This window comes from Oryzias melastigma, linkage group LG7 (genome assembly GCF_002922805.2).
Source record: "Oryzias melastigma strain HK-1 linkage group LG7, ASM292280v2, whole genome shotgun sequence".
Lineage (NCBI taxonomy): Eukaryota > Metazoa > Chordata > Actinopteri > Beloniformes > Adrianichthyidae > Oryzias > Oryzias melastigma.
Window position 1 is genome coordinate 25,564,295 of NC_050518.1, and position 12,201 is coordinate 25,576,495.

The 12,201-nt window shown below is 45.8% G+C and overlaps 1 protein-coding gene across 4 annotated transcripts in view; it reads right to left on the minus strand.

Moving 5' to 3' along the window:
• The window catches only part of nphp4 (nephronophthisis 4), a 139,716-nt gene that overhangs the window by 9,271 nt on the left and 118,244 nt on the right, over positions 1 to 12,201 (minus strand). For 3 of the 4 annotated variants that reach the window (XM_036212919.1, XM_036212920.1, XM_024293476.2), the window contains 7 exons: positions 8,174 to 8,363; positions 7,722 to 7,796; positions 4,196 to 4,346; positions 3,572 to 3,648; positions 3,296 to 3,381; positions 1,998 to 2,169; positions 259 to 438 (listed from right to left, as the gene is read on the minus strand). In XM_036212919.1, coding sequence (XP_036068812.1) covers positions 259 to 438; positions 1,998 to 2,169; positions 3,296 to 3,381; positions 3,572 to 3,648; positions 4,196 to 4,346; positions 7,722 to 7,796; positions 8,174 to 8,363 — 931 coding nt within the window. The remainder of the gene's footprint in view (positions 1 to 258; positions 439 to 1,997; positions 2,170 to 3,295; positions 3,382 to 3,571; positions 3,649 to 4,195; positions 4,347 to 7,721; positions 7,797 to 8,173; positions 8,364 to 12,201) is intronic. The other variant, XM_036212921.1, reaches the window with a different exon arrangement.

Here is a 12,201-nt window from a genome sequence, read left to right on the forward strand (position 1 = left end):
CTTTTTGCAACCCAGTGGTACTTCCTATATGGAACACGGAAGTAGGGGGGCTTGCTCTGTCCAGTTATTTTATATACAGTCTATGAGTTAGTCACATGACCCCTCCCCCCCGGCTTTATGTTGACAACCGGCTCCTGGTGTGTTAATCACTCAGAACGTGGGAACACTTGAGTCAGATAATCAGGACCCCCGAGTGCAGAGAGAACTGCTGGTGGATCCGTGGCCCGGGCCGGGCCTCTCCCTCCAGCTCCTGTTTACCTTAGAGGGGACAGGCTGGTGGATGCTGAGACAGAGCAGCCAGGCGGCGAGCAGCCGATGTTCCTCCGCCTCCACCGCATTCACATACATGAAGCGGCGGCCCGCCTGCCATGGCTGCAGCTTCAGCCGCAGCTCCTGGACGGCGCCAGGCGGCAGAACAAACACGCCAGCCGGGTCCACCTGGAAACAGAGTGGGGCGGGGTCAAGAAAGCCAAACGGTGAGATGCTGTCCAGGTGTGGGTGAAAGTGAGGAGAAGACAACGGAGGGAACGGACACACCCACACGGATGAAAGCACGACAGAAAAGAGACGGACATCTCAAGCTGCCAGTGAACTGTCACAGTGAACGCAACAGTTTAGGTTGCCTTTAATAAAGAAATATAACTCAGTAAACTCATTTTGTGAAGAAGATCAATAAGTCAACATTTTCCGATGACCTGTCAGACAACTGCAGGCTTACGGGATGTTTTCTCCTCGATTTTGCAGGTCAGGCTGAACGACCATGACGACTTCAGGCATATTCCTGGAGGAATTGAAACCTGTAGATTCTTCTCATCTTTAACTCATTTCCATCAACTCTGAAGAGTGAGACACACAAATACTGAGACAACACAACACTGCAGTCTGAGGTATTAAACTACAAGGGAAAAACTGCAGCGGTGATGTGCACAAACAAGTAAGGTGGGAAGCTCAACAATAAATCCATTAATCAGAAACAGCTAAACTCTTGAATCACATAAGTTTGATGTTCACTCCAATCAGTGACGGAGGCTTTTGTTTCCAAACGTCTGAGTTCAGCTGGAAAAACCATGAAAGATTCAAAAAGTTCCGTCACTGAACTTCTCCGTTTTTGTGAAATTTTGTTCAGATGTTTGTTTGAAGCCAATAAACACACTGATGTTGTGAGCGCCACCTCTTGTACTTCTACTTTTCAAAGGAATGCTGATATTAAGGATTTATAAATGGAAGTGCACTGAGACCATTTCGGATGAGCAGACCGGGTTTGGTGTCCCTGACAGTCATAAAACATTCAGCAGGATTCACATCCAACGTCTAAACAACAGCAGCTCGCTGTGTGAGTGCTGAACAACTGTTGAGGGGAACAAGATTGGATCAAACTTAGGCGTTCCGCTCTGACGTCTTTGTCCTCAGAGTTCCTGAAGGAGCAGAGATGCTCCTGATCCCGTTTCTCCAGAAATCAAAAGGAATCTACACATAAATGTTTTCCTATACAGGAAAAGGTGGAGGAAAACTCTGCAGGAACCTGCAGCCTGTAACCCTCGTGATATCCTAGGTATGTTTACATTAAATGTGGGGTCATCTGGATCCTTACATGTTAACACACAATGTACACAATAACACAAAACATGCATATTACCCACAATACACATAATAACACACAACACACATTAACGCACAAACACAAATTTACACAATTACAAACAGACAAACACAAACATTTACAAAGAAAATACACATTTTCACAAACAAACACACACACACATCTACACTCACACACATTTACACAGTGATGGTGGCAGACTATTATACAAGGCAGTCACTGGCTCATCAGGGGCATTGTGGGATTTGGTGTCTTACTCAGGGACTCTTTGACAGGGGGGGCAGAATCTGAACCAAACCTGCACTGAAGGGCGGAGTGTCCTCCCTCTGCACCACAGCCCCTCCAGACAAGCTCCTGGTATCAAGAGGAAACCCTAAGATTCAGTTTCAACATTTACCTGGACCTCCCTGGGGTGAGAGGGGAAACACCTGACAGTGTGGACCTCCTGCCCCCCCCGCAGGGCCACCGACTGACAGCGTTGCTGGCCGGTCACACAGCCCACGTCCACCTGCTCCAGGTAATGTATGTAAATCTGCCACAACTGGGAGGGGGCTGCCATCCATGTGTCCCTACAGAGGAAACAGGACCGGCATGAGGAGTGATGCTGGGGGGGGTTACTGTTCTGCTCAAACACTGATCGTCTCAGCCGTTTTTGTCCTTCAGACTCCAAATCATTCCATCCATCACAGTCTGCTCTGCAGCTCAGTTTAAACACAGGTTTCACTGGTAATCGCAGAGACGGCGGTCTGTTTTCAGACTGTTGCTCTGGTCCATCAGGTCACTGAAACAGAACCTTTTCTGTGAAGTTCAGCAGAACTTCTGATTGCTTCACCTTTAGCCTTTTGACTGAAGTTACTGCAGTGAGAGTTGCATGTCTGCAGTGCTTCGCTTTTTCCTATATGTATGAGGCCCCCACAAAGCACTGAAATCCGTGTTTTTAAATGTTACCGGCAGCAACTTGGCACAGAGCTTCAGAACCCTTGGTCGTAACATTTTAATAGAGAAGGTGAGCGAGGCGTATATCTACATTTTAACAAAAGCTGAAACAAAAACAGAGGAAAAACAGCCCAATTCCCTCCAGTAAAATCTTATGGCTGAGTTTAAACTTCCCGGTTAAACTCGCTCGTGAATTCCGCTTTTGGGAGGGAACCCCCGCAAAGTGACAGCTCGTCAGCTGTGATCCAAAGTCTGCCTCACGGCAGAAGTCAGCACACAGACAACCACCTGCCGCATATGCACTCATTTTATCAACAAAACTCACTCTACTGGGAGTCAAGGGATAATATTATGGGACAAAATGAATCCACTATGTCAAAAGGCGCTCCAATGTTCAATTGATGGTATAAAATGGCATTAAAGCTTGATGAGCCAGCTCGTGGGTCACAGCTCACGCCTGTGACCACAAGATTTGAGTCATGACTCACGACATTTGAGTCATGACTCAGGAGATTTGGTCGCGGCTCACGAGAGATGAGTCAGGCAAGCCACCACAGATAGGTCAGAGCTGTTTGCAGCGACAGGCTCTGCTGGCTGTAGAGCCGCTGAGAGAGGCTCTGTGCTGCCACCTAGCAGCCAGGAGTTTAAGAGGAAAACAAAAGTTGTCTTGGCAGCACGGCCCAGTCTGCACAGCAGCTGGATTCTGCAGACTCTGCAGTTCAAACCTGCAGGAAGGTTTTAACCAGAGCAGTTACTCACATGAAAACCATCACAAAGAAGAGTTTGATGTCTGGACTGGGGCTCCCCGGTACTTTCAGGTACACGTGCTGAGGCGCCCCCGGCTCCTGTGCAGGAAAAGGGAGGGAAATGTTCCAATGATCCGGCAGAGAGGAGCAGGAAGCTGCTGCAAAATGATGCAACACCACAGAAAAGGCTGAAATTCATGATGGGGGGGGTCATCATAAGAGGCATTTCCCAAACCGGGGAGTTCTGCTGGTAAACCTGATAATACATGGATGGGGGGGGGGGTCTCACCAGTGTTGTGGTCTGGCAGAGGATGTCGGGGTCACTGCAGCGAATACAAACATCTGTCCGGCCGTCCGGTTCTCCAGCTGCTCCAACAGACAAGACCCGATATGAGAGGTGATTCATGGTAAACAGCAGACGGTCAAAAACGTATTTATTAAAGCACTTCGCCTATACCATGGTCACTCACAAAAACAATTAATATTCATTCCAGTTTTAGCACTTTATTCTTCTCATTTTTTAATTTTTCACAAAAAGCGGACCATTTGGTACGTGTTGCAGCCTGTTGTCATAGTAACGGCTGAGCCGACACCGACCTCGACTGCAGAGGCAAAGTAAAATGATATATTTGCTGATTTTCTGGAAAGGTTAAATAGAGCTTTAGTTCAGAGAGAAAGTTCATGTCTTGGAGCTCATTCTGTCCAGAGCATAAAGAGAAGTTTGTTTTAAAGAAGCCGGCGTAGTGATATAGAACATTTGGGCTCTGTGACCAGAGCTTCTTTTTTAATCGTCACTGTACATTATCCCTTTTCCAGAGTCCAGTATTCACTGGAATGTTTGTATTGCATGTATGCAGTGACGTTCCTGTTTCTAATTCAACAGAACAAGAGGAGTAAAGCGGGTCAGACAGACCCGTGGGCTGCAGCGGCAGACGGATGGCCTTCTTCAGGAAACAAAGCTCGGGGTGATAGAGCCGGAAAGTCTGATCCACCAGGTGGGGGGTTGGCTCCACCTGCACCCGAAGAATGGCCACGGGTCTGCTGTCCTCTGCTTGGAACGTGACCTGCAAACCAGAGCTGGGGGTCAGCGCAGAGAACGCACAATAAGACCTGGGAAAACTTTGACAAATGGTTTCCAGATGCAGAAATAAGTGAAGTTAGAAGAGGCGAGTGAAAAACTGGATGGCAGACGCCAGAGATGCAATGAAGATGGAGGGAAGGAGGGACCGCAGCAGCAATGATGTCATCAGATTAAAACTTCCTTCTGCTCCAGAGAGAATCTTAGGCTATGTCCGAATTCCCTCCCTAACTACTAAAAAACTACAGTATATAGACCCCTGGACTTTGAAAGAAATTCAGACAACCTTATCATCAATTCTTTATTTATTTATTATGCATGACGTCACCGGTTTCACAAGGTGAAAATCTAATCATCGTCTTCCTCTTCTTCTTTTCCCTTCAGGGGTCTCCACAGCGAATCAGTTTCCTCCACCTAAGCCTGTCTTCAGCATCCTCCACTCTAACACCAGCCACCTTCATGTCTTCATTCACTGCATCCATAAACCTCCTCTTTGGTCTTCCTCTAGACCTCTTTCCTGCAGCTCTAGACTCAGCATCCTTCTACCAATATATTCACTGTCTCTCCTCTGAACATGTCCAAACCATCTCAGTCTGGCCTCTCTGACTTTATCTCCAAAACCTCTAACATGTGCTGTCCCTCTGATGTATTCATTCCTGATCCTATCCATCCTGGTCACTCCCAAAGAGAACCTCAGCATCTTCATCTCTGCTACCTCCAGCTCTGCTTCCTGTCTTTTCTTCAGTCCCACTGTTTCTAGTTCCCTTTGTTTCTAGACAAAGTGAAAATCTAATCAATACAAACATTTTAAAATATCTATTCATGAGCCCACTTTGTTCTGATGATGAAAATGTGGATGGCTTATTAAAAAATTACATTTAAACATGTTTTCTTTTCGCTCAAAAGCAATGCATTGTGGTCTATATATGCCAATGTAGTGAGCATTGATGCACACTGGTTTTTCCTAAAGGCTTCTGGGAAATTTCTATGGCCCCGGATTTTGGAATTGTAGATTTGGACAGCACTAGAAAACGGTGAACGCACTATATCAGGGGTCTCAAACTCAATTCAGCCGGAGGCCGCTGGAGGCAGAATCTAGTTGAGGCCGGGCCGCATCAGGATTTTCACAAGAAAATCGCTGAGAAAACATTCCAATGTTCTCAAATATCTTTGTTTTTAACACAAAATAATGAATAAATAATGAACGACGTGTATAGATCTTTGTGCGTGTTGATTTATATATATAAAAAAATAAGGGTAGTTAATGTCTGTTTCTGAAATAGTTTATACTGAAGATCAAATTTAAGATATATTGCTAGGGGGTAGGATTGAAAAAAGTTTTTTAAACTTCTTCCTACTCCATTTCGAACTACATAATAGAGGTGTAATGTTTTTATTTATAATGTATATAGAATTTTCTGTTGTTGTTTTCTTGTTTTTTACCATGTACATTAAAAGACGAATTAAAAAACAAATGAATTAGTAATAAATAAATAAAATAATAATAAAGACCAAACAACAGATACAGACAACTGAAGAAACCACATATTGACTGACTAGAGAAAACTCTTTATTTTTATTCAGTTTCAAATATCTGTATTAACAGATCCTCCTTCAGAGTTAGAGAAGCCCTGGTACCGAGAAAATCTTTGAAGGATTTCACTTTTTGTAGATTTTTGTAGAACTCTCCTCACAATAAATAAATCTGACCTATAGTGGTGGACAAAAGTGTTGGTACCCCTCAGTTAAAGAAGGAAAAACCCACAATTCTCACTGAAATCACTTGAAACTTGAAAGGTGTGGGGTGCTCGCGCGCTCCGGCTGCATCAGTGCGCATTCGGGGTGGGGGTGGGGGCTGCTTTCCACGGGGGTTCTATTCAAACGCGCGTAGCAGAATATCGGACTTCTATCGCGTTTACATGGACTGGAATGCGCGCCGACACAGCCGGTGTGTGAACCTTAAAAGTCACAGACACGCGCGCGCAGGCGCGAGCCAAGCTCAGGATCACATGTCTGACAGGCGGGTGCAGCGGATCGCCGCGCGGGGCGGGCTACAGGTTCCGGTTTGGAGCTTGTGGAGTTCTGGTTAGGAACAGTCAGCACGTCAAAAAACCGCATTCCTCGACAGACAGACTCCACAGATGGAGCTGGTAGCCCCTTCGACACGCGGCGCGGCGACAGCAGCAAATTCCCTGCGTGGGGCACGAGAATTTGTCACACAATCGCGTTCGGGGCTTCATGGCTCCTCCTCCGCCCAGCTGATTGGAGGAAGGAATGAGTGAGGAGGTACTGGACAGCCCGCCGATGTCCCGCCTCCAGAGTCAAATACCTCACTGTGATTGGTTCATTCAGCTCTGAACACAGCAACTGTCATTCATATCAGCCTTGCGGGCCGCACTAACAGTAATCTTTCATATGAAGACGCGGGCCGCAAATCATCCCGCGGGCCGCGAGTTTCAGACCCCTGCACTATATAGTGAGGAGAGAGCCATAATGTTCGTGTTTTAGACCACATCGAGAATGGACCACACCCTAGTTTGGAATGTAGGCGGAGCCTGCTGACATCATCACTGTCTGAATGAGCTGACAAGATCCTGCAGAAATAAAAAACACACACATCAACACACACACAAACAGGCACACACAGGCGTTGGTTCCCGGGTCGCTGCGGACCCGCAGCACAGCGCCGGTTGTGGCTCTGACGTACTCTGAGTGACAGCAGAACGGCGGCAGGCTTCCTGACAGCTCTGCTGTTGGGACTTGTCAGTTTTAGTGAGATACAGATTTGATCCAGACCCGACCTCTGTGACCTTTGGACAGGGTTTTTGCCAGCAGCAGCAGCCTGACACTCACACATTCTCGGCAGAATGACAAACACTCCATCAGTCCGCCTGCTGAGAGGACGCTGCACACGGACTGCAGGACTCACAGACTGGAAGGTTAACTGGTGTTTGGATCAGTGGATTAGGAGCAGATTTAAACAGCAGTCAAACAGAGAATGTGATCCTGGAGTCCTGAATGAGCCTTTTCATCACAGCTCTCTACAGTAAATTTCTAAATGGACTCTTCTAACTTCAAACAGCCTAGTGGAAAACTTCCAGAATATTCATTTTCTCCTCTCGTGGGAGTTAGACATCTGGTCGTTTGTCCACCTCCACTCCTGGGGGGCTGATAGAACCTGTGGTTCTGGGTTTTGGAAAGTGCCTCAGGTGTTGTTGTGTGTTTATCATGTTTGTGTTTGTAAATCTGGAGTGGCTGCTGTACATTGAAATCTAACCCCTAAAGGGAGCATGCACAGAGCAGTACATTCCCTCTGAAAGGCTGCAGATGATGCAGCAGAAAATGCTGCAGGACTTTGTACCTGGACAGTTTTGGCTGCAGGAATCTTGGACGGATTCTTCTGAGAAGATGGCCCGGTGGGCAGGAAGCCAGGTCCCTGTGAAGGTTTGATAAGAAGCACACTGCTATCAGCCACTATAGAATCTGAACTTCCTGCATGAAGTGCATTCATGCTGGAAGTCATTTGGACTTCTTTCTAATAAACAGAAACTCAGAGCTGAACCTGAGGAGGTTTACTGTGATGAAGCATCACAGAGGTTCAACGGCCTTCACAGGAAGTTCTTTTATTGTGACAGTCTCTACTTTTCCGGTTTCCTCTTTGCTAACAAACAGGTTTGGTGATTTTTTGTAAACCAGATCGCTCTTAACAGGGATGGAAAAATAAAGGATTTGCTTTGCAGCAGATCCAGGATTTAGACAAGGAGTTGGAAGAATCTGGTCGGATCGGTCCTGTTGGACAGAACCTCGGCTCACCTGAAGCACCGTGGCAGTCTGGCAGGAGAAAGTCTGGTATTTCAGAGGGACGTGGACGCTCTCTTTGGGCCGGAGGTAGATCATGGGACCTGCAGCCCCTCCCTCGCTGAGGAACAGGTTTTCCAGCAGAGGCGTGGAGGTTTGGGTTGTCTCTTTGTAGAAACGCCACTCCTCTGCGTTTGTGATGACACTAAAAGCAAAGATTCTTTAGATTAGACCAAATTCTTGTGTTCTGATCCGATGCGTTCGGTTTTGATCATTTTTGAGCATCAGCTGTGAGAATCAGCTCAGTTGTTATTTGATGTTTCATTTGGCGCCACGGATGGCTGCCTCGGTGTGCTGGTGTGCGTTGGGGACCAGCATCACCATTTTGATTTTGATTCTGATGTTCTGTCTGTCAGAGCCCTCAAAGGTTTTGCATCATGTAACATAAAAATGTCTTGATAAACAGCTCAAGTGGTTCATAAATGTTTAAGTGAAGTCATTTTCAGAAGAATCTTTATTGTGTTATTTTCTCTGGATCCTCCCATGTTTAGAAACGCACAGACATTGTTGGCATTTAAATATTAGTCATAGTTAGAAATGAATTCCAGTCCTCACACCGGACAGAAGATCCGTCCGCAGAAACGTCACAGGTAAAACTCCTCCTGCTTCACGGCTAAATCCATATTTCACATGAATCTACATTGCAGGAAACGTTAAGGAATAATAAAAAAAAAAATGTCATCTCTCTCCAAAGAAGCTTGACTTTTTCATGATTTTCAGAATGATAACATTAAACAGGATGAGTTCTGTTTATTGGGAAAGTAACACCTTTGGAAAATTTGGAAAACAAACATCTGACCCTGGGCTCTCCTTCAGAAACAGTCCATTGATTTGTCTAAAAGTCCTTCTCCAACTCTTTTCTTTCTACTGTAAAAGCACTCCCAGTGGTCTATTAATGACGATGACAGCAAAGACATTGTTTCTGCAGAGCGGCAGGAGCTCATTAGAAATTCACTCTTGGGTTCTTGGGGGGTGTGTTGGAGCTGAAGTTAGCCAAGCTAATTTCCCAGCATGCCTTTGTTTGCATCTTCTCCTGTTAGGAACAAGCGCCTCACAAACCCAACCTAACATTAGCGTAATAACAAAAACAACGAGCAATGTCGCCACTATCCAGCCGTGCAGTTCTGATCCAGATTCCAGCTCAGACGAGGAAAGCAAAGACGTTTATAGATTGTTTGTCTGCAGGTGAAGCATTTAGAATTGGAGCAGAGAAGAGAGGCTTTGGCCCCGCCCACAGGAGCTGCTGCGTCACAAACCTGAGCTTTTTCAAACAATCTGGTTTTCATCTGCTCCTGATCCAACATGATTTGAATAAAGAAATACTCAGAAATGCAGTTTTAATGGTAAATGGTGTATACTTACATAGCACTTTGCTACCTTCACACACTGGTGGTGGCTCCGCTGCTGAACACTGGCGTCAATCTTCCACCAGAGGGAATGTGGGGTTCAGTGTCTTGCCCAAGGACACTTCCACACATGGGTGGGCAAGGTGGAAATTGAACCTGCAATATTCCAATCAGGAGTCTACTCCCCTACCACTGCACCACGAACATCTCCGAAATTGTTTTTCACATGTCCTCCATTGTGAGAGAAGTGCTACAAAAACACGCTAAAAACTCCAAAAACACAATTTTCATCAGAGTGGAACTTTAAAGATAGAAAGCATGAGCTGGAGGTAGAGAAGACCATGACATGATGATTAAATGGTACAAATACAGAAGTAAACGAAAGAAAGGGTTGGAAAACGGCAGACGTGGTTCAGATCTTCAGTCTTCGTCTGACACAGAGTATGAAAGGTATCAAGACAGAACCAAAGGCCACAAATGTGTGATGTGGAAAGAAACCTTTAAGTATGAAACTGTTGCAGACATCAAAGCAGCCTTCCACAGGGTCACACTCGCCTGTAGAACAAAGAGTTGACCCCCGGCTTTGTTTGTGTTCTCAGGTAACCCTGTTGGAAATGAGCTGAAAAACCAGCAGGTGAGGAACCTCAGTGCAGCAGGTGTTGAAGCCGACCCTCAAAGCAAAACAAGCTCCTGGACTGCAGCACAGAGGCAGGAATCTGCAGGAAAACAGCAGCAAAGAAAACAGACCAACAGAGAACTTCTGACCATCCCTTCAGAATGTGCATCTGCTTGGAAAGAAATGAAGTTCAGATTCATCAGGGTTTGAATCAAACACCTAAAAGGCACCAGGGTTCAGTCCCCTCCAAAACGATTGTTGCTACAGAGGAACGACCTTGTCTGCAGGCGGGGCCATTTCATATTCAGAGCATTACCATGTTTCCAACAATGTCTGGTTCTGATTCTCTCTGCTCACATGTTCCAAATATTTCTGAAATGTTTGCATCCAAATGAGCCGCTCAAAATCCAAAACTCATCCATCCATCCATCCATTTTCTTGACCGCTTTGTCCCTTTCGGGGTCACGGGGTGCCGGAGCCTATCCCGGCTGCTGATGGGCGAAGGCGGGGTTCACCCTGGACAGGTCTCCAGTCTGTGGCAGGGCCTCAATCACACACACATGCACTCTCACATTCACACCTAGGGGCAATTTAGAGTGACCAATTAACCTAAGAAGCATGTTTTTGGACGGTGGGAGGAAGTCGGAGTCCCCGGTGAAAACCCACGCATGCACGGGGAGAACATGCAAACTCCACACAGAAAGGTCCCAGCCGGGATTCGAACCGGGGCCTTCTTGGTGTGAGGCGAGAGCGCTAACCACTGCGCCACTGTGCAGCCCATCCAAAACTCAACCTAATCTAAATAGGAATTATCCAGTTTGAATGTTTTAAACCAAAAGTCCACCGTTAGCTGTTGCTACTCAAAAGGTCAGTGGTGCACCGTCAGGGCCTGCAGAGCCTTCAATGAAAGCCTGAAATCATCTGAAAAGAATAATTTAAATCACAGAGAGATATTTAAATATAATTACATATTTGCCCAAAATATATTGCAGATCATTCCAACTGTTCTCTTAGCTTCTCTCACAGCCCTACACCCTGGCTGTGCTGCTGTCAGACTGTTTTTTTTTCACATGAAAGTTTCTAACCAATCAGATTGTAGCTCTCACTTGTTGCTAGATTCATGAAAGTCTGCCTTACACTCATACAGTCAATGCTTCCGTCTTCACTTCCAGTCTTTGCAGCAGATTTTTATTAAGGATTTTTTTTTATCTTCACTGGTGTCTGTGGCAGATATGAAATCTTGTCCACCTTTTGTCATGGGAGGGGTCACATATCAATGTAAGGGTGGGGTTATCTGGACCCCACAAGAGAGCAAAGTTAAACACATTTATGAACTGGAGTTAAAGAAGATGACATAATCATCTCTGATTGGACGGTCAAAGCTCGCACTACCAACTTCTTCTAACTTCTTCTGTTCTTCAGGCTGTAGGCAGAAGCTGCACTTGGTCTTTTTTTGAATCACTTGCTGTTTTGCAGTTAACAAGAGAAGAAGGCGGAGAAGTTTATTTAGTTGCTGATTTATTGGGTAAGCTCTTCTTAAGATTGACTTTTCCACAAAAACTGGACATTATCTAAAAAGGCCGACCAACCCTGAAGCTAGCGAGCCTCTCAAGAGGAAAAGGATTTCCAGCCACTTTCAGCCTCCAGCAGTTCTGTCTGGCCAGGTAACGGAGTTTTGAGAAAATGTTTAGCGACAAAAGGTCAGAACAAGAACGTCCACGCTGCCACTGAATGCACCACAGCTGCTCCGAACGCATCAATCTGCATTACCGACAGCTTCACGCAGGATTTCAGACAATATCATTTCTTAGACAAGAAAACAGTCAAGACCATGAAAAAGTAGTGTCTATCTCCCTCATCGACCGCCAGAGAATTTGGGAGCACCAGGAAAACGTCCTGCATGCATCCCTCTCCAGCACAGAACTCTGATTCAATTCAATTCAATTCAATTTTATTTATATAGCCCAACATCACAAAGGAATTTGCCTCATTGGGCTTCAAAATATGAACAATAATTAAAA